Source organism: Colletes gigas, unplaced genomic scaffold (assembly GCF_013123115.1).
Source record: "Colletes gigas isolate AHSC1104 unplaced genomic scaffold, ASM1312311v1 Colletes_gigas_Sc00013, whole genome shotgun sequence".
Lineage (NCBI taxonomy): Eukaryota > Metazoa > Arthropoda > Insecta > Hymenoptera > Colletidae > Colletes > Colletes gigas.
This window is the reverse complement of record NW_025106642.1, coordinates 498,010-520,506: the sequence shown is the minus strand read 5'-3', so window position 1 is coordinate 520,506 and position 22,497 is coordinate 498,010. Positions and strand designations below refer to the sequence as shown.

The following is a 22,497-nucleotide window of genomic DNA, read 5'->3' as shown; positions in this document are numbered from 1 at the left end:
ATTTAACCACCACGCAACTGATGAAGCCGAAATAATTTGCACCGTAGATTACGATCGCGTTAATGCAAGCTTTCAGACCATAGAATACTCTATTCTAGAGAGGTACAACGTATTCTGAATCCGTAAATTCTGTTTTCTCGTATAAAAGCTCGACGCTGTAGTTGACTGCGTGCCCCGCAGAGAAGGTAGGGTGCCGGTGACATTTTATTAAGTAGAGAATTTCATGCTTAGAAGCAATTTAGACGTACACCGCGGGGGCAGAAATTTCGTATCGGTTTTCAGTGTGCAGGGAAAAATCGTTTAAATCTTGGATGGTTCTAAGGCCGGTGATTTAAACTGGTCTCATTTTCTACCAGTTACTCGTTTCTACCCTTTATGAGTTTTTTCGCTTTGTAATTGTAACACGGTGCAACATAATAAAATTATTGTTACGTCTGAAACAATATCGCGAATATTTTAAAAAATCGATTTTACCGTAATTTTTCGAAACTAAGCGGAACAGCTAATGCACAAAAAGGATTGCGTGGAATATGATGCGATTCACAAAAAAAAACAAAAGAAATTCAAGGAACAATAGAACGCTGATGTTACTCTGCAATATCGCTCGATATTCACAAAGGATTATAAACAACAAAACCAGCGGAGCACGTGGTTTTACATCAATCGCTATATTCGCTGGAATGGTTATCGAATATTTAAACATTTGTCCCCTTTGAAATTAGAAACAGCGAAGCTACGAGTAACGCGATGAAAGGGTGCATTGACTCTACGATACAAAAATTGTTTGAAATAATTCTTTAGCGAGAATACATCGCATAAGACACAATGTATTATGATCAAACGAGATATGAAGTATTAATTTCAAATCAAACTAAAGTTTCGTTCCTGATTAAATTGCCCACTTGACAACTATGGACTAGAATATGGAGAAATTTGAACTAGAATATTAATTTGTTCATTGTGGCTTCATTGAAAGGTTATATTTTTTTGGCCCATTTTTCTGGGGCTCTGGACCTCCATTAACATGTGACATACATATATTAACATATATGGTCAGACATTGCATTTTCGGTAAAGAATTTTTTTCTCGAAAGTGCGTAGAAATTCGGGGCTATGTTTCTTCACCAAAAATGACTGCGATCGACCCCTGCAACTAATAATAATTTTTTCAAAACGATTTGAAATTTTTTAATTTAATTTTTTTAATAACTTTTTAAGGAAGCCTCAATCGAGGAATTGTTATTCGTGATTTTCGTCTTATTTTAGTCTCTAGAATCTCCCATTAAAATTTTTTCCAGGGGTGGTCGAACACCCTGTATGTTAGAATTATGGAATTCGACACGAACAACTTAAAACTGGTGAGATTTGAGGTGTGCTGGCAGTTGTACAGAAATCTACAGAGATCTAGGGGGTATCGAGAATCTCAGGCATTCTCAAGAGTACTCTTATGGATCTCGAGACCTTCAGGTACCTCTAGGACCCTCTGTCGTAGAGGCCTAGATCCTTTGGAACAACCTTTGACACCATTCCACGTGGATCTTAAAAAAAATAAATCTTCCGGTACTCTAAAACTATGTGTCGGATCCCATAAGCCAGAAACAATCATGGATTCTACGTAACATCTTGACAAATACTGGCGAATATCGTGTACACCGTGTACACGACGTTCCATTGATTCGAGTTGGCCAGTTACCGAATTCCCCGCGTCTAGAGACGTTTGTCTCTGCTACCACGAGTATACTGTTGTCTGTATAGTCTTCCATAAGTCCTTGCTTCCAGGGTCCTTCGTATTTAAATAGCCTTCTGTGTCGAGTCCCTTCGGTACCAGAGTTGCCCGTATCGAGCTCGCTAAGCTTGCGAGATCGTATATTTTGTGTCTCCATTGTCTAGTGTTTCTTGCTTGACGTTCCGTATCACTAGGGTAACGAGTTTCACATATTTCGGATCTTACGTATCGATCTAGACAGTATTCATATTTATGTTTGCCGTAGCAAATAGAATCCGCTAAGAATATGAAAGAAAAATTAAAGAAAATTTACCTACGGATGTATCTGTTGCAAAATGGAGATCGCTGCTCGCATTTTGCTTCTTTCGGTTGCAAAATCGATTTCATATTATTACCAGACTACGTATAATAACGGAATAACCTTCGCGATTAATTACACGATAACGAGCATGATTTTTCGAATCATTAATCACTTTGATTACAGGCTATGGCCAGCTTATGCCAGTGCCCATAACAACCTCGGTACACTGACAGTGGGCGATCAAGCGGAGCAACACTTTTTGGCGGCGATAAACGCGCAGCCGGGGCACGTGAACGCTCACTATAATCTTGGTCAACTTTACAGGTTAGTAAAAAATTAGTTTCAAGCTCGAACTAAATTCGTGGACCTATTTTAAACAGAAGAAATATTATACGGAATATTTTTCGAAAAAGCTGTCGCAGTATTCTCTGACGCGTTGCATTTCTGATAGAATAATTCATCCGTTCCATTTACAAAGAATGCAAAAACACGTTGACGCGTGTTTAACAAGGTTGAAATTAAGGATTATTTTCGTTCTATCGTGACCGAATAGCCCGGGGTCTAATGGAGTTTCGCCCTCGCGCAGAATAAACAAAGTTACAGGAAGAACCTCGAATCCCGCGTGCTCCATTTTATTAATGGCATATCGAAGTAGACCGAAATGCATGCTACGCGATAAATTTAGCGTGCCAAGGTAATTCTGGCGGCGTTCCTCAAAATTAAACTTTAATTAACGCCTCGTGCTTGATAAATTAAAGTTTAATTGACGGGAGGATGGAAGCTTACATACGCTCATCGCCGCGCCGCCATCCTTTCGCTATACCAAATAATTTTTCTTCGTCGCGCGTTTACGCGCAGGAAAAACATTGGCCGTTAATTTTTCAGCATTCCGCGCGCGACAGAATTTTCATACGACGTTTCTGTTACACGCTTTGAGAGTCCTTCAAATTGGACTTTCTAAAATCCTTTGAAACGAGCTTTTTTTTTACTGCCTTCGCCGAGGAAAAGGGAACGAAAGATTGCATAACCATTTCGTTTCGAAACTTTCATCCGTATCCAGAAAATCTCATCTCTCTTAGGTGCTTTCTCTAAAAGTATAATTGCAATAAACTATTTTACATTTAATAATTATTCAAAGAACTCTGGCTGACACAGTAAATACACATGTTACTTTTTAAATTTCGTTCGTAAAATATGTCATTCTTTCGATGGATATCGTTATATTCGTTTGTTAAATTCTCTGAACTCCACGAAATAATTTAAGAATATTATATTGACATTGGTGCAGAGGTACCGGTGCGGACAGATGCATTTCGCGGTAGGATGAAACGCAAAGGAAACAAGGCAAGGTACACATGCACGACCGCGTATCCTGCGTGGAAACCAAGTGCGCGTATTCGTATCTTGATCATGATCGTGCATCATTTTGCGAGCATGATTCTCATATGCGATCGGAATGGACTATCGTTGTTGCGTGCCCAGGGAAACGCGCGCGTATGTAATTGTTAACGAAGCATTGTTTGAAACATATTGGGACGTAAATTTCGAACCACTCGAAAATGGTTCGAATATCAGTTTCCCTCTCGCGTTTACGAGGCAACGCTACTCGTAGCAGAAAGTAGTATTTCTGAAACCTTATCTTCCCGTGAAAACAGTTTGACAGATTCTGTTTAATTAACGGTTCATATTTTTAGATTTAAAATGTACTGATGTACCGCGTTTGTATTTGATGTTTCAGGAAAACAAACAGGACAGAGGAATGCATACGAATGTTACAAAAATGCGTGTCCCTCGACCCGGCGTACACGCCCGCGTACTTGGTCCTAGCGAGATTAGCAAACGGTCCAGCGGCGGGGGTGCTTCTCAGACACGTCGTTCGACTGCAACCCCGAAGTCCGGACCACCTCGCGGAATATGCTTCCTGGTTGTACCAAAACGGTAAGCGACAACGGTAAAACGATGAAATTGCTTTAGAAGGATAAACCTCCGAGTACCCCGCGTCGAAATACGGGTTAAAGTAGTTTAAAGTAGCCAAACAACGCCCGGAACTCCGCCACGAAACATCCCCGTGGCACGCCCTCGGCTTTCTACTCACGCCAAATGGTCCTTCGTCTCTTCAGGCAAATGGCTACCCTCCCTGAAATACTATCTCAAAGCCATGGAGATCTCGCCCTCGCACAGATCGTCGCTGTTGGGGACGGTCAGGATTCTGAAGTCGCGGGGTCAATGGCCAAGGGTGCATCAACTCATCACCAGGTGAGAGAACGATTAATAGAGTAACAACGTTTAATCCTCCAACGACTTATTTAGTATACGTAATTTTTTAATAGCATCGAAGCCTCGTGCATAAATATTACCATACGAGAAACCATTTCCGAGATATAACATTTTGTAATCGGTATTTTCGCGTTTTTAAAGACAGAACGCGTGAAAATCTGTCCCGTGGTGTAAATTTTGATCGATAGCAATACTCGTCCGTTGTATTAAATAGTAACCGAGCAAGTAATAAACGATTTGTGGACGCATGATGGATAGACCCCGTACGTGATACACATTTAGATCCATCTTGCATGTGTCACTCTACAAACTGCGGTTACATCACCGCGCGACATCGTTCAAAGAATAAATGACTAATTCTGCAGAGGTAGCGATGATTTGTTCCCATTTCTCCAAGGAAATCAGTCAAAATAAACGAAATCTCCTGGCGGCTGCCTCGTTCCCGCGAATTAGAATTAAAAATTCACGATCTTGTACGGTTTTTAACGCGCGCACGAATCGTTGAGACAGTAGAATAAGTTCGTTTTTCGGGGTTGAAGCGAAACTTTCATCCCCGGTACGACAATCGTGCCCGCTGCATACGGTTCTTGCCACCCCTGGTGCGTGGATTACGGCAGTATTTCTCAAATCGTGGTCACCGTTTCGAAGGACAAGAATAATCTATCGTACATGATAATTCTAGAAATTTGAAGAAACTTTTCATCTTTTCTAAGTAAACGTAAAAGTATCACTTTAGTAAACAGCGTGAAAAATCATTGGATTAACAAAATATGAAACTATTTGAACGAAGTGAAGATTAAAAAGATATAAATACATCGTCCTATACGATAGACGTAAAATAATTAAACGTAATTTTACCGAGAGAAGGTCTCCCGGAAGTTTTCTTTTATAAAAGAGATCCTCGAGAGGGTGAAGTTTGAGAAACACTGGATTATAGGATATTGCGGGACGAACAGCGAGTGCGCCCTAGCGTTCTCTCCCGGTCGTGTCCTTCCCCACCCACCCCCCGGCCTTCTTTTTTTCTCGAGGTTCGCGGACTGTAATCCTCTCGCGCCCCCGCGGTGCAAATAGCGTCTATAAAACAGCCACGGTAAATTTGCCAGCGACGATTCGCGTTGTTTTTCCAGCCCTCGGCTGGGGGCTGCAGAGGCGCCGCACCGGAATCAATTCTTTCTTGCCTGGCGAAATTATAGTTTGATTTCGCGATCGATAAGCCTCGCGTCGCGGACCAGCTTTCGATCGAACGGACGAGAGGAATTCCTCGATCCGTTTTTTAATCGGAGACACTCCGAACGAGCGTTGTTCAACTGTTGGGTTAGGTCTGGGATTGCTTGAAATTTATAATTAACTTTGGACCATCTAGAAATTGCTGGCAAAATATTCGGTAGGTAGATTCAATGGATTCGCAATGGGAACGTCGAGGTGACGTAGGCGTGGCCAATAGGATCGTCAGAGGAGGAGGTAAACTGTTCGCCGGGATGGCGAGGGGGGGTTAATTTCGGAGAAACAAAGTGGAAAGTAATGGCGGTCAGGCGTGGATGCAGAGGGTGTAACCACCGCGCGGATGATTTCAATATGCGCCGTTTGACAGATGCGCCGCGCCGTGGAAATTTTAAATGCAAATACAAATCTCCCATGCAGACCGCAATCAGTATGAGAAATAGTATGGTCGGAGATGGCGGAGTGTTTCGAAGGGATGGAAAACGTTCACATTCTCGCGGACCAGCGAAAGTGCAGGACTGGAAGAACGAACTCCGCGATCCTCGTCTCTGTGCGCGTGTGTACGTGTGTGTTTTCGTCGAGGCGTTGGACGGTGTAATTACAATAGTCTGTCTCTTTGTTTTCTCTCGACGGTGGGATCTATATTAGAGGGAAAGCCGTGTAGCGTGTACCGGCATCGAGTTGATAGTTCAAAGTTCGTTAAGAGATCTTTTTCATTTGCATCAATTAAAATACGCGTGTGCGTGTGCGTGTGCGTGTGAAGCGAATGCGAGGGTTGTGGTTTTGTTTATCAGTGCACGATGGCGTGGGTTATTACAGGGTGGTTATGCAGGGAATCTTTCGAAACGTTTTTATTAGAATCAGATTGAGAAATATTGATAATTGTACGATTAAAGTTAAAATTTGTTCATCCCACAAGGTGAGAGATTATATCGAAGCACGGGAATCAATTTTATTCATCTCCGTTGTCGTCTATTTAAAAATAGTCCGACAGAATCGTCCAGCAGCATCTGCGCGCACAACGTGTCGCTGTAATAACAATAAAATACCATATACCTCGGCGTTTATTTATTTCTGCGTGCGTTCGTGCACGACATCGCGTCCCAGAAAATATTGATTCGCCGTTTAAGTGGATTGCGCTTATAGGGGGGTGCTGCACACCGACGCGCTTGTAAATAAACCATAAAGCGATAAATTTGTCAAATCTTACACCACATTTTCGACCGTTTCATTGTTCATCCCTTCAGTACGCGTTCGACTTATGAATTATTCAGGCGTATGAATTATTCATCGGAAGAACTGCAGAACTGGCCAACGTTTAACCATGAGCTCTCTGTTGTATATAATACAAATCATCGTACGCATAAATTGCGACGCGAATTGTGTCCGACACTTAACGAACGGTTTCGAAAGAAATTCGTCTGTATCCGACAGCGACTGATTTATTACGGACGAATCTCTGAATTTTTTTCAAATAAATTCTGTCGATAAAAATGTTCCATATGCTGCCGCGAACAAGCACTCCGTATATTTCTATATTATCATTTTCAGCGACGAACCATGAATCTTACGTGGTAATTGGATCAAGTAAGAAATTCGGAGTCGAATAGTTCTTGTCGAGTTATCCTACTGGAAAATCACTCTTCCTATCGATCGATCCTAGTCGTTTTTCTTTGATTTTTCACTCAATCTTCTGTTCTTTGATGTCTTGTTCCTTTTTTGTCTCTTCGGTTATCCTACTTATGTTCTATATTGATTCTCCGTTGCGATATATTATATATTTGCTCTTCTTGCATACTAGTTACGATTGAATTAACTTAATCAATAATTAGACGCTTCGAGAGAAATTCTAGTAAATTAATTACGCGCATCGTGATTTGATTTTTCGTATTTTTACAGTATCAAGGAAGTAAATGAACATTATCAATTGTTTTCGTTCGTTACGAGGCTGCGACGGTTCATACTGCTGTCCAAATATGCGATAAAATATTGTTGGAATAAATGTGATTAAAAATGTACCCGTTGAGGGAGATGAAAAATTTTTTACCGCCGGTCTATTCACTCGTGAAACATTTGTCGAGTTACGTGTACCTACAACGCACAGAGTGTTACTAACTCCGCGCGCTGCGCTGCTGGGATTTTTACGGTTTATTTACTTCACGCCAGTTCGATACACAGCAGGTTGGTTTCCACTTTGCAGTGGGTGCACGAATGTCAGATTAATTTCTCATAAATCGTCGCCGGTTTTTGTCGATTGGATCCAGAATCCATTTTCGCTTCGGAAACAGAACGGCTGTTTCAGATTTCAAGCAGACCATTAGACGCTTTATTTACCTCGGTCTTCTTACAGCCAATGAACTGAAATGAATACAGCGTGCAATTGGTACTCGGCTACATTCAAGCATTTATATAGTTTAGACAACAGAGGAGTTTGCTTTAACAACGTAAATTGAAAAGAAGTGTACGTTTTAAACTGTACAGTATATTCGGGATGAAAATATCTGAAGTTGTTTGTTGGCGAAGATTGCACGGTGGAAAAATTCTGGTGGAAAAATCAAATAATTGAATTAGCTTCTCGTTTGTTTAATTTTATAGCAAAGATAGATTGGAACGGCGCTGCTCCAAATTACCTGCACGGTAACAAGGTTGCGTAAATATTTTCCACATACTCTGTATATGTATAAACAACAGTATTGATTGTGTAAAGAAGATTCGAAACTTTTCTGGGAACAATACCCTCTGGAATCGAACTACGCGCTTATGTTAGCTGGACCAGTTTTGAAAAAAAACCGCAGCTGTTTTCCTGCTGGTAGCGACTGCTATTAAAAGTTTAATCTTCCGCGGAACAAGAACTTAAATTCCCACTCGGTTGTCGGTTAAATTAAACTTGGAATTTAAAAAGTTCCACGCGTTTTCCTTCGAACGGACATAATAACGAAACGTTGAAACGTTCCATTTTAGTTGAACGATACAAAAATAGTGCAGAGTGAATGTACATATATACGAGAGAATTGGGCGACACAACTTTGAACATTATCGTCTATAACAGCCGGTGCTGTTTAAATAGGCGATCGGTAGCGCTTGATTTCAATCAGATGCGTTTTCCAGGCCAGGCTAATGCGCTCCGGGGGAAATAAAATTACGTAATATATGAAGGGGCTAAGAGCAGAAGCTCCGGCATTATCCGCGTAGGCGAGCACGGGGGATAGTTTCGGCATCGCGCGGAGAATTATCAGGCATTAGTGTTTGCCATTCGATGTGTTTTCATTCGCTTTGAAAAATCGACGGTGCACAAAGCCCCAGGGGCGTTCCCATTTCGGCACAAAAGCGCGTCGCACGCCATGCGAAAATGTTGCACATTTGTGCAGTAAAAGTATTGGATAACAGTCACGTTTTCCGCGTCGTGTAAACAATATCCTTTTTCCCGCTTTCCCGACAAAAATGCGCATCGTTGTCGCGCCAACGAACGCGACGATGTTCGCGAGCATGTGAAAAATACTGTTACGCGCGCCAAAAAATCGTTATTATTTTTGTTTTCATGCCCCGCGGTACAGCACTTACCATTTATGTACATTAGTATCGCATCGTTGTTTGGCTTTCCCGTGTTTCTTACCTCGTACAATTATTTCGCGAACGATATCTTTTATTCGCGGATAACGGCGATAGTTATTAACGACGACAGAACGAATGTAAAACGTGGACGGAACGAGATTAGGTTCACGGTACAATATTTCGACGCGAAGTCGTTTAAAGCGAAAAGGGGGTACAGAGTAATATTGCTAGCATATTTTTATGCAACGCGAATGGAAAAATTGGATCTAACCAGAAATTTCTTTTTTCATTAGACGGTTTTAAATATCTTTTATTTTGCATAATTTGCATAATGCATACGTTTTGTGCAGAAAAGCACTCTATAACAGCGGAATAGCAGTGGTACGGTGTGCAGCCCACAATGGAACAAAGCTTTAGAAAATCGCGACATGAACGAACATTTAAATTACCGCTTTGTATTTTTATAACCATGCATTTTTTTTACTTTAATACCGACGGATGGGTATTTACGAGTGAACAAATTTGTTCAATTTTTTAGAATCTCAATTTTAAACCGTAAATGCATATTATTCGGACGCTTGCTGTTAAATATATTTAAAATATTTAATATTCGGTCGCTTTATGTTTCGTAGAATAACTCGTCCATGAAATAGTTAACCAACCCTTAACGGTGGACAAGTACTTGTACTTGTAATTATTTAAATTTCCCTTCGATATAACTGTAAAGATGCAGTTTCAGCTACTAATCGCACGTTTAATAACTAAGATCGCGGATACCGAGTGGAAAATTATCCGGAAGCGGAACGTAGATTTTAGACAACATATTTTACCAGGACATCCACTCTACGTTCCATCTTTTTCGAAGGTATAAATTCCGAGGAAAGCCACTGGACTGGGGGGGGTGATTCCATAGCCAACGATAACGTCGTCACCGTTGCGTTAAGCGCTCGTCGAGCTGATAAATCGGGAATTTACTGACGCTACCTCCGTTTCTGTATTTTCAACTCGTCGAGTCGGGGAATTGAACTTGCAATTCCTGTTGGAATGGGGAGATTTTTTGGAAAACACATATTTTTGTAAGACCTTAATTTTCCAAAGTGGAGGAAGATAATGTTTACGCAGCAACGAACGCGATCGGTAGTAATTCCTCCTCCAAAAGCAAGTATTTTATATTATTTTTACTGTAATGAGAAAGCTGTCATTAACCCTCTCCCGTACTTTAACGAGTCCGACTCGTGACGAAGATTTTGGCCCGATCCAGAATATCACGAGCCAGACTCGCGGACAGTCACGATTCTTATAATCTCTGTTACAAAGCAGTTTAGGATCAGTTTGGTTTTACCACGTCCTTTATGGTGTCATTTGCTTTAATTTCTTCAACGTTTTTAATATTTTGTATAACGCCTACGCTTGTGGTACGCAATAGTTTTCAAGTAGTACCGCTCGAAAAGCGATTTCCGCACCCGTGCATTCTCCTTGTTAGTTAAAAACGAAAGAGATCGATTCGCGACTCGGCTTCGTTAAAACGTGAGTAGCAGTCCCGAAATTGGACGTTTTATCGAAGAGTTACCGTGGCTCGTTTCAACTAGCCAACGTCCTTCGGGGCTACTATTCCGGGGCAATATTTGTCTATCTATTTATTCATCTCTGTCTCTCTGTCTCTCGAATAATTGATCTTTCTGTCTTCGGTGTCGTCGTGGCGCACGATCAAAGCGACCATCATCGTTTCCCCGGTTAAATGGAGATTTTATAATTCATGTAGCGTCGCGTTTCATTGGGTCTATCCGTGTGCTAGCAAATGGCCGATATCCCCGTGGCCATTGGTGCGTTACCACTTCGTTATGAGCACCGTTCGATCGAAGGTTATTTCGCGCGAACGCTCGGACGCGACGCGAACCAACCACCCCCTCGCCCTTCTCATTTCTCTTGGGCGCGTTGACGATGTTTAATTACCAGTTCGAAGCACGGACGTTCTGTCGAGAGAGACGGCGCAGGGCCAGCGGTAATACTCGAGGTGCAAAGGTTGGTTTCCATTTCGATGTCGGGAACTGATGGAACACACTGCACGGAATGGGGTAGCTGGCATTGTCTGACGAAACAATTCGGTTTCTGGTTAGTGGACGGGCCGACATTGTTCCGATGGTGGATTAGTGCGAATTGCGGCGACAGGGTGTTTTAGACCGGCACGGTTCTTTTCTGGTAAATTCCATTAGAAGGCCCCGTTTTGTTCCTCGAGTTTACGCGAGCCGAATTCCCGTTTCTTTTATTTTTTTTTATTAAATTATACGCTGCATTCCCACGAATTCTTTCATTTTTTCGAGCCTCAGTTTTCAGCACTGTTTTCAGTCGTATATAATATCATTACGTACAATACTTTCGTGCATTTGTACGTGTAATTTCGTTCTACCTTGCGCGTGCAGTGGAGTACGAGCTTGATATCGGCCGTAAGTAGAAATAGTAAGCAATGGTCGGACGCGCCAGGCAAATCGAGTTAAAAAAATTGTATCGAAATGCAAAAAACAGAAAGGACAAGTATCTTTCAGTCCGAAAAAATGATTTGGCGAGCAGACCAACCGATTTAAGGTACGAGGGAAAAGGGACATTTAGTCAGACGATCGTAACCCGGTGTCCAAGCCACGCAATCGATTACGCGACATGGAAACCGGGTGTCGCGCCCTGCGTCGATGTCCCGAATCTCGCGTAACTGTTCTCGGATAAATGCAACGACCTTGATAACGATCGGGATTATTCAGCCGACTGAATGCACCGCAGAAACGACGATGGCGGCTATTCGTCGTAGCACGATTTGTTTCATCAGAAATGAGATAATCGGAACGTTGTACGTTCGTGTACAGAATATACCGATTGGTTGAATTCTTATTACGATTCGGAGAATCTGTGCGGCGGTGGAATTTAAAAGGAAGGAAAAAAGAAGGAGGAATGTAAAGGAGGGTTGCAGAGTTTAACTGTTTCGCGCTGTAAAAGGCGGGGGGCAGTCCAAGTGTCACTCTTCCGAGGGAGAATTAACCGGAGAGAATAGTTAGCAATGAGCAGTTAGCTGGTAACGGCGTTCAGAAGGGGACGGTGAACGAACGGGAAAGGGTGACGAGGAACGAACGAGGGATGGTGGAACGTTGCCTTTTATTTTCTTACCAAGTGGCGTGAACGGACGAGCACCGAAGGAGAACGGTTTCTGTCTTAGAGAAAATTCCAAGGGTAATGGAAATTATCGCAGCACGCCACCATTCCGGAAGTCATGCGCAAATATTCGCGAGATGCGTTTAGCGAGAAGCCCCGGCAAAATGTTCCTCGAGGCAGCGGGGAGTTTATAACGTTTCCTCTTGCGGGGCCGCGGTTCCTGGACGGTATTGGTTCGAGATTACATTTAACTCTTTCCTCGCCGCGTTGATTTATCGAGAAATCGCTGTTATAACTAATTTACTGTTTTAAAGCGGAGAGTTACTTTTTTCTTTTTTTTTTACAAAGTATTATTAGACATTTTTACGAAAGGTAAGATAATTCGTTAATTCCGAGCACGGTAATGGAACGGAATGAGAGAAAATATCGGTCGCCGTTCGGTTAACGTTGCGAATCGAGTGTGTGACGCGATAAAGGATCGTGCTCCTCCTCCGTGGAACTCGACTATTGACTCCTGATATTCACCCTCTTTTCCGCCTCGTAAACACGCCGTTCGGCCGCGAAAAAAGTACCCCGGAGAATGAACTGCGCGCGGAACTGACGCGTGAAAAGGGTATGTCATTTACGAATTTATTTTATCGAGAGGGTGTGAACGGTTCCCGGGTGACGGTGCCAGGCAGGGACCCTGTCACCGTGAATGCGAGCATGAGTCGCGCGACCGTCTGGCAATTTATTTCCGCGCGTACGTTAAACGCGTGTCTCCCTTTCTTCCCGTCGAACACGAATCGTGTTGTAATATTTTCAAGAGAGAAAAATATCCTTCCAGATGGGAGGGGGCGTTGTGATTTTTCAATATCCAGCTACGAAAACTGCGATTACACAGTCGCGTCGCCCGGATAACCGAACAAGATTTACCCTCGATAAACGGACCCAAGTTACTCTTCATCCCTGTATTCGAATTTTCTCTTTTCAACCATTTACAAGCGATGTTTTCCGTATATTTTTTAGATGGCATTTGATGTTACGAGCGAAACGGGGTGGTTTCATATATCGTGGCGATCTTTACATACGCTCGTGGCAGCTGCAAAGCGAATCCCGTCGTCGAGCCCACCAGTATCAGGGGAATCTCTGCTTATCGGTGAGTAATTTTAATCCTTCCTTTCTTAGAAACATAATTCTTTCGAAATATTACAAGACTACGGTTCTGAATTTTGTTTCTCGTATTCAAGAACATCAACTTGAAACCTTCCTTCGGTATAGTTATAGAATTATGATAGAAAAAGAATCCAGTAATGTTATCATTTCCGTCGTACAAAGGATCTTATTGAATCTCCCAGCTTGGAAGAAAAATTTCATCTGTGTAACAATGTAATGCAAGCGTAGACAAAACGTAATACGAGCATGATATTACGACGCTACGTGACAAAAATAATAGAAGATATTCCAGAGTACAATGATATTGAAATGACGCATCCTTCGGTCTAATAAAATTTATTATTTCCTTCTGTTAAGTTTCTAGGGCACTCGACGTTCATTGTACTTCATAACCCTTTTACTTTGACCCGTAGGTTTCAATATTTCTCTCGTTTTTTCACCGCGTTCGGTTAATTTTGTTCTTAATGCTCTCGCGGAAACACCGCGATAAAAGTAATTGAAGAAATTAGTCGAGGTACAGAGGAGTCCCGGATAGTACTACGAACCGGTGTAGTTCCATTCCGTTGGCCACTTAAACTCTTTCGGAGATTAATTGAGATTCTTCGGTCACGTCGTATCGCCATAATTCTAATTAAATAGATTTCGCTCTTCTCGGTCTCTTTCCTCTTTCTCCCGTTCTCTATTCAGCCCGCGTTCGCGCGACACAATTCGTTCCAGTCGTTAAACATTCAACTCGTATAAACTCGGCTATTTTGTACCACCAAGTCTATTCTTCTCGTACTCTTTTTCTTTATTCTTTATTCTTTATCGATCATTCCCAATAATTTTTTCCGACCAAGAGCCGTAACCTTAGGCTGTTTGTCCTCGTTCGTCGTTGCTTATTGGACAAGATATCCCCGGATCAGGTGGGGTCGCGCGAAACTGATCGAGCAACGTCGCCGGGACAGGGCGGTTCAGCCGTTGACGCGTGTTCTGGGGTGTACGGCCGACGAGCCAGCAAACATCGGGACTCCCCGTGAAACGTGTCGAATTGTCTGTTGCAGGAGGGTGGTTGTTTGACGCCGCGTGTCGCGAGCGTGTCGGTGCAGCTCGAGCAGGACAGCAACAAGTCGGAACAGCTGGAGCGACCGCCTCGCTGTAACGTACGTACCTGTAGACAGCCGCGGAAGGGAAAATCGCGGGTCACCGCGCCGACTCTCCTCGTACAGAATCTCCTGGAGACGCTCTAGCTACCGTGAAACTTGGAGTAACTCGGCCCCGTTCGACGCGCGACCACGGAGCACGAGTCCTGGACACCCGCTCGAAAACGAGTGTCCGGGCCACGAGGATCGCCGTCGCCGGTTACGCGACGGATGGAACGCGACAGGATAAACCAGCGTTTCCCAACGTGCTGGCCGGTTGAGACTCCGGGGTGGCGTAAGTGCTCAAACGCTTCACTTTTATTTTATCGAATACACGAATCATTTCGGAGACACTGTTGTCCACAGTGAGAGTATATTTTCAAATAGGCTTTTTAACGTAAAATCGGTTTTTTTACATGAAATGGGGGATGTAAGAGATAGCTACAACCAGAAGAGAAATAGTATATCCAACCGTGTACTATGTAAAGTCAAAATTATACACTTTGTGGAGAAGACGCGCTTTCGTGTTAAGTCTGTTTAATGTTGCCAAACGGTGTGCATCGGTCATCCGTCTCGCTCTCGAAAATATTCTGTAGCTTCGTCGGTTCAAACTTTACGAATATATTTTTAAACAACGTAAAGACGAAACTTTCGATTTGTTTGCCGCTGCACCGTGGATAATCCTCTCTTAAGTGCACAATAGGATCGGGTCTGTTCGATTTAAGAGGAGGGGTTCGTTGGAACCGAGAATGGTTGGGAAACGCTGGAACGAACGAAAGAGCAGGAATTTTACTCTGTTCGAGCCTTCGGTATTGTCGCCTAATTCGGAAACGAGACCGTGCTCGATGGATATAATGATTCGTATTCACATAATTTTAAATTCTTACCTCTTGGTTTTACACGTAACGATACTGGAAATTGATCAATTATTCATGGTAAAATTGATACGGGTGTAACGCATCCGGGCGACCGTATTGAAGGATCAAGATCTATGATACCAGGTATTCGACGTCTACGAGACGCGACGAAGCCGGATAAAATGGCCGCGTTTCCACCAACAAGGACCAAGCGAGCTGTGCTTTTTACCTGTTTTCGATGTAACGTATGCAGAACGCAAACACGAGCGGGACACGAGAAGACGCGAACTCGAAGCGAAGATTATATCCAGGAACGAAAACGTTATACGAGTCTCGTGATAATCCTTAAGTTGGCATACCACTGCTATAACACGCAAAAATCAATTATCCGCATCGTGTACACCGTATCGTTCTCGATACGCGCAACTTTCGATCGTTTACATTGTAAATATTGTATGTCTTTAAAAATTAATCCGAATACGTATAAAAGTTTCATTTTGAAAATGGTCTAAAACTAAATCTGGATCTTTCTCGTACGGAGGAGGTAAAAAATAATCTTTACTTAAAAAGGACCGTGGTTAATAAGGATAACCAGCAAAAAAATGTGACGCTCTTAGAATGTGTCGAAGCGAGCGTTCACCGATGCTGACAATTTTCTAGGCGGTTACCCGCGTTGGCCATCGTGCTTCAAAGAATTAATCCTTTGCGGACGAACATTTTTTAGCACGAGCGTTAAAAAAGACGTAAAGGAACAGGCGTGTCTAAAAATTACTGTATCCAATCGATATATTTTATTCGAATTTACTCGACTGTTCGACTTACGGCGTCTTTGAACACTGTTCGGCGATGTTACAGCAGTGGAACACCAGCCGTACGCGTACTCCGGTATACAACAACCGGTGTTGGTAATATAGTTACTAACAATAGTGTCAAAATGTTTTTATAAATATTCGCTGTACTTGGAGTGTGCTTTCGACGTTTTCAGAGAAACAGTGCTCGTCACGACACGGTGCACATCGCTGTGTTCTTTCCGTATACAATACCACCCGGGTAACTGAAACAACCCTTCCCCGAATCAGTGAAAAATAATAATTTCACCACCGTTTCGTATCTTTGGGCGAGATTGTTATACATTACCAATGAATTGGCGACTCGAAGCGAGTCATCGACGTGGGAATTTGCAGATTATTTCGTATCGATCCAACCTCCCAAGTTCATGAGAAAACTACCTCGAATAGGAAGCTTTCCTGATATGAAATTTAAGCTCAAATTCAGTGGCGTATCTGAGGTGAAAATATGAAACTTGAACTGCATCGTCCACGGGTATAGCTTGTCAAGGGAAATAAGACCCTAGGACACGGTTCATCTTGCCATAATCTTACTACTCCGAAACAGTATCGAATGACACTTACTACCTCGGCTATACACAGTCTTTGGTGATACTCTAATCACTTGGTGTCGCGTCTATCCCTCCAACGTTCAGCCTAATTTTATCAAATTTCTCAATTTTACTGTTTTTTTATTTCGATAAAAGTCACGCCAATTCAATGGTAATACTTTCCCAACGATACGACAAATATTCGAATTATAATTTTTATTATAAAATCTGGCTTACCGTTGCATCCTAGAATAAAGAGACATTTCGAATCGATGCAAGGGAGAATTACACGGTCGCGAGTGTTTAAAGAATATTTTTCTTTCGCCTTTCGTTTCTAGCAGACGGAAGCACGCGTTCGTTACAGAGAACCGCGACGATGAGACACACACATACACACATACACACACGCACACACACGTGCGCGATGTACGGCTGCACGCGAAACCGAGCGGTCGAAACGCTCAGGAATTTATTTTTCACACGACGAGCGCGACGATGACGGTTGAATGCGTCCTAATTAAGTAATACGTAAGCGCTCGAATCGCATAACCGTTTCCTTCGGATCGATCTTAGCGTGTTTGTCTGTCATTGCAGGACACGTATTACCGGGGAGCTGGAGGGATTGCCGCCGAATGCAATTCGAACAAAGTTATTCAATTGTTGGTCAACATTTCCTATCGCTTGGACTAACGATTAACGATTTCGCGGGGGAAAAAGACTGATTTTTTTCTCAAACATCGATCATCGTTCGGAGACAAGGTCTCTAGCTCCGCGCAGTAGTTATCGGCACTCGGTAACTACACGGTGCCAATATTAGCGTAATGAACGTAACCGCCGATTCTCGGGCGTTTGGTATGGCTTTTTGTAAGTGAATCGACTAAGGTAATGTGCGTTGATAAGAAGACAGAATTATATATGAATAACGTCACTCTTCGATGAGCTTTGTTCGGCAACGTTTCCGGTATCGTTTCAAGCTCGATTTACCGAGAATTACGCAACTCGATTAAACGGAGGGCTTGAATCTTTTAGGTGCACGGTCGTGTCAAGCTTGTTTGTGTTGCCGTCTAGGTCATTCAGCCGCCTAATTTCAGCTGCTCTTTAAAATAATCTCTCCTCTGACCGATGGGCGTTGAATGTCTTTTATAACAGGTGTTACGCAATTAATGGATAATCGCTTTTAATTTATGTCCACGGCGGGGAAACGAGGCGCAAACGGTGACGAGAGCACGATAGATAAAATGATAATAGTTTCACCCCCAACACATTTTCTATTTAGAAACACGAAACTGAAATTGATCGTGGCTACTTTGATCTCGTGAAATTATCTTTGCATATCGGTTGCATTGCTTTCATTTTTTTTTTATGCGATCCAACGTGTTAATTTACGTCCTCTGAAGCTTAAGTTGCCCTAGATCGTGACTTTGGACATCCGAGAGTTTTTTCCCAGATAAAAAAGATCCAGTTTTTCCCCTGCAGAGTATATCGCACTGCGCGATACGATAACTCGAGCTTTCAGTTTCAAGTTTCTCCCGGCGCAAAGTAACTGTTACACTTGTACCTTTAACAGGCAATTTCGATAGCAATTTTCTATTCGTAGCGAGCTGCGATGTTTTATCGATTCTATTGACACGAAACTATTAATTTCTGGTCGTTTCATTCGACGAGTACCAGCAACGTCGTGTAAAAAGTAGGACAACGTAGGTCTCGGAGCAGTTTTCGAATAGAAATAAACCAGGTCGCCTAACGAATTGCCAACCAGTCTCGTTTTCATTAAAACGTTCCTCCTCCGCCAACGACAAATCGTTATCGTGTATTCGAACCGAGTAAAAGGTTGCTCAACGCGGGCAAGAAAGGGACGATTAAATCGGCGGATCGTCTTCTCTGGATAAACCGAGGAATCGTGCGTTCCTGGCGCAATCGAGGCACCATCGAGGCACCATCGAGGCACCATCGAGGCACCATCGAGAGGAACCAGTTTCCAATTAAAAGGAACTCGGATCGCAGGCGAGTCCCTTTGTGTATCTTTCCGGGTCCGCGAGCATCGGTCCGATAAAACCGATAAAAGTTTCTTGTTTAATCGAGGTTGAAAGTGACGCAGAACGTTCCCTCCGTCCCTTTTCGTTGCTTCGTTTTGTCGGCTGCACGTGCGCCGCCTGCCCTCGTAAATCGTCGCTTAAAACGAAAGCCGCTGCCGAAACGTTGCCAAAACTTAATGGAAGACCAATGTATATACCCTGTACACTAAAAACCGTTAAAACATCGAAACATTTGCCGATGCTTATTGAAATTCTCTACTACGATAACCGTTCTAGTAATAAAGGCGCGCGCGTCACGGGCTCGAGAGGCTGTCGTCTGACGTCTGGCGTCTGGTCAACGGATCACGTAAGCGAATCAGTCATATTCGAGAGCTTCGAAATATAGAGTCATACGTGGCCGCGATTCGAGGCTTCAAATAAGATTCCCGGATGTCAAATACACGAGACGTGACGCGAATTTATCGGCAGCATTTGCGTTGGTTGCTACGTGTGTACGTTCTGTTCGCCCGACATTCTTCTTCTCCCTCCTCCACGTATCGAGACTTTTTGGATCCGAAGCACGTTGGTAACGATATTGAGGAGACTTGTCATTGGCCACGCAGAAATTTACCCCACGAAACCGCTTCCGAGGAACGAGAAACCGAAACCGAAGCCGACCGGATCGGAGTGGGGTAGCCAGTAGCCGTTGGGGGTCGATTCGATCGAGATGAAATATTTTTTTAACTGTGCTGTCGCACGAACATCGACGTTGCTTCGGTCGGACACTGTATACAGGGTGTTTCGTGAGCGGCGTAAAACGATTATTCGGATTCTTCTTCGAATTAGCATTACCGGAGACACATTGATCCGCGATCGAGTATCTTATCGAATGCCAACGACAGCCAACCTCCTATCGTCCTACGTACTAGACACTGAAAGCTTTTCTATCGGTTTATCATCTTTACAGAATTTCCCAGATCGAGTGATCTTTTTGCGAAAGTTCTGCCTCGCGCGTTCGTCGCTGTTTCTATTTACCACGCAACACCTTGTATACGCGCGACGAAGTTACCCCTGATTTCACTCGGAGGTAAATTGTTTGATATGCTTGTTTAATTGTTTGCGAATTTGCACGTCTTGCGAATGGCCGAATTCTCGGAGAAGCTGACGCGAGATTCCGTTCGAGATCGATGCCGATTCCTCGAGACGACGATGTAAACGTTATTTTATTATCGTAAGGGATAGTAACGAACAAGTATTCGTATAGATATGCTTTACTACCTGAAACGGTACTGAAATTGTTACAATAATTGCTCAGCGACTAAGACGAGGAGACGTGTTGCTCATCGCTTACTGTGTACAGTACAACTTACACGAATAAAAACACTATAGCTACTTTTCCAACCTTAAATGATCTACGACGAATGCAAAACATCGCGAACCATTTTCGTCCGCGTTTATTTAGCCGCAATTACGTTCACCCGCATAGAAACAAAGTTAGAGCAAACAAAACGAGTTCAGTTCCTAGCAGTTTCCGAAGGTATACAGAGTTAAAAAACAATTCGTCGCGTTACTTTCCGCGTTTTCCTTTCCCCGGCAGAGTTTCTGATTGGCAGGGTTGACCGAGGCCGACGCGACGCTCGCGATCGTCGTCGGGACTCGATGATGTAGGCGAGCGAGATGAGATTCCGCGTCGATTGAACATCCGACGATCTCGAGGACGTAACAAGCGTGGGTGGAAAACGTTTCCTTCGCCGTGAGAGGCGACGGGAATCGAATCGAATCGAAACGGAACGTAAAGACACGACGCGAGATAGGCGCGGAATCGCCGAACGTGTGGCTCGTATATAATTAGCCGCAAAACTTGATTAGTTTAGGTTATAACTCCATAGACCAGTTTGTACATCTAATTACAATACGTTATTGCGCATATTCATTGTGAATACGACGCAATTATAAATTATCATAATAAAGTGTATGTTTATATACATGTACGGGTGTTGGTGTTCGATTTATGTTCCGATACTCGACCGCCCGCCAATATTGCCGATCCTCGTTTCCCGCCCGCGTCTAATCAATTATCCAGCTCTGGCTCGTTTAATTACGACCACACGGTGAAAATTGCGGTTCCCGGCAATCGAGAACGGGACAAATTTGCACGATATTTCGGCAAACTTTTCGCAACTTTGAAGCTGCGAGCGGGCCGCGAGAAAACGAAGCGGTTTACGTACCGATAATAAACTTGCAACATTGAAAAGTGAATATTTCAGTAACGATAGTCAAAATCAATATTAAAAACAGACTGGGAGGAGAAGAAATTTTACAGATGTCAATTTTTATTATAGATTGTTAAAAATTTATTTATATTTTCATTCTGCGTCGCTGTCTCGTTTGATTCAACCAACAGACTTTGATACAAGGTAAGTACATGATTTCTATGTACGATATATGCTGAGAATTTTCAGCGAATATCGTCAGTCGATTTTTAAGACACGTATAATCCAAATTAATTCAGAATATTGTAAAGTACGATGATACTTATCCGTGAATATTATTTTTAACGGCGCCTGGACAAATTCTGATTAGTCGGCTGTTTTTGTGGAAGGTGCTGTAAAAGAACTTGTCTTTTTAAGAAATAGTGTCAACGGAGAACCGAGCGATAGAAACGGTATAACCTCCAGGCATGTAAAATGTCTTGGATGGAACCTGGACCACGGGACTATTGTTTCATGTTTTCACTGTGGCTTTGAAGACCAAGCGTCGTCGGACCACCTCCGAGTCTCTAGAAAAACATTTGCCAGAAGCTCGCGTCGAATTGCTCTTGAACTGCATCCATACCCGCAAGATGTACTTGCCTCGAACGATTCTGTCCAAACTACTGCAGGTGCACGGAAGGCTGAAACAGTGTCCCAACTTCCGTGCATCTGTAACAGTTGAGACCGGTATCCTTTTCCAGCTTCTCCAACTTGAATCCAAGTCTATCTGCAGGCATCTAAGGATTCTGCTTGTTACTTTCGGCTATTACATTCGCTATATGTATTCGTATCGATAGGGTTAATTTTAAAATGAATCAACACGATGTCTGGGAGCTAGGAAAATTAGTAGCAAGCTCTTAATCGAGACTGAAACTATTTCACTTATGCATTATCGCGTAAAGACAATTTCGGAAAATTAAGTCTCCAGATGGGATGAATAAAATGCCAATGGGGATTTAGAGAGGCGCCAGAGTCTGCTGGGTGGGTGGGTTCTGTGGGATCCTTGTACAATACAGTCCTTTGTCCTGGGAAACCGAGCCATAAATTTTGTCCCTTTCTACCGTGCGAACTAACGACACGTCAAGTGCCATTAAGAGGGTCACGGCTAGTCGATTTTCCCTGAGAAACAGTTATACAACCGATATTCTCAGCCATCCCTGAGCGCAAAGATTAACAATTTCATTCTCGTCGTCGATCGTGTGAACTTAACAGCCCGACGAACAGTGGCGCGTTAGCATTAAATCTTTGGCGAAAATGAAGCGGCTGAAAGTTACTCGTTCTCGTCGCAGTAGCAGGAAACCGTCCAGACGAAAGTCCTTCCGTTGCCCTTCAAGTCGGTGCTCCTCCTTTTTGCTTAATCGTGCTCGCTTAGACGGTCGTGGCCCGTTCCCGGCGAAATGGAACTTTTCCACGTAGAAAGCACGACGGCGGTCAAATTGCCGTGCACGCGGCTGACAACGGCCGTCCGTTTGGATAAATCCGAGCGTGTAACCAGTCGGTGTAC

At 43.2% G+C, this 22,497-nt stretch overlaps 1 protein-coding gene across 1 annotated transcript in view; it reads left to right on the top strand.

The window, feature by feature from the left end:
• Window positions 1-15,234, top strand: part of LOC122399531 (protein O-mannosyl-transferase TMTC1-like) — a 175,617-nt gene extending 160,383 nt beyond the window's left edge. The window contains exons 11-15 of the mRNA XM_043400274.1: window positions 2,211-2,351; window positions 3,766-3,965; window positions 4,148-4,283; window positions 13,224-13,353; window positions 14,414-15,234. Coding sequence (XP_043256209.1) covers window positions 2,211-2,351; window positions 3,766-3,965; window positions 4,148-4,283; window positions 13,224-13,353; window positions 14,414-14,599 — 793 coding nt within the window. The 3' untranslated portion in view covers window positions 14,600-15,234. The remainder of the gene's footprint in view (window positions 1-2,210; window positions 2,352-3,765; window positions 3,966-4,147; window positions 4,284-13,223; window positions 13,354-14,413) is intronic.
• Window positions 15,235-22,497: the final 7,263 nt, after the last annotated feature.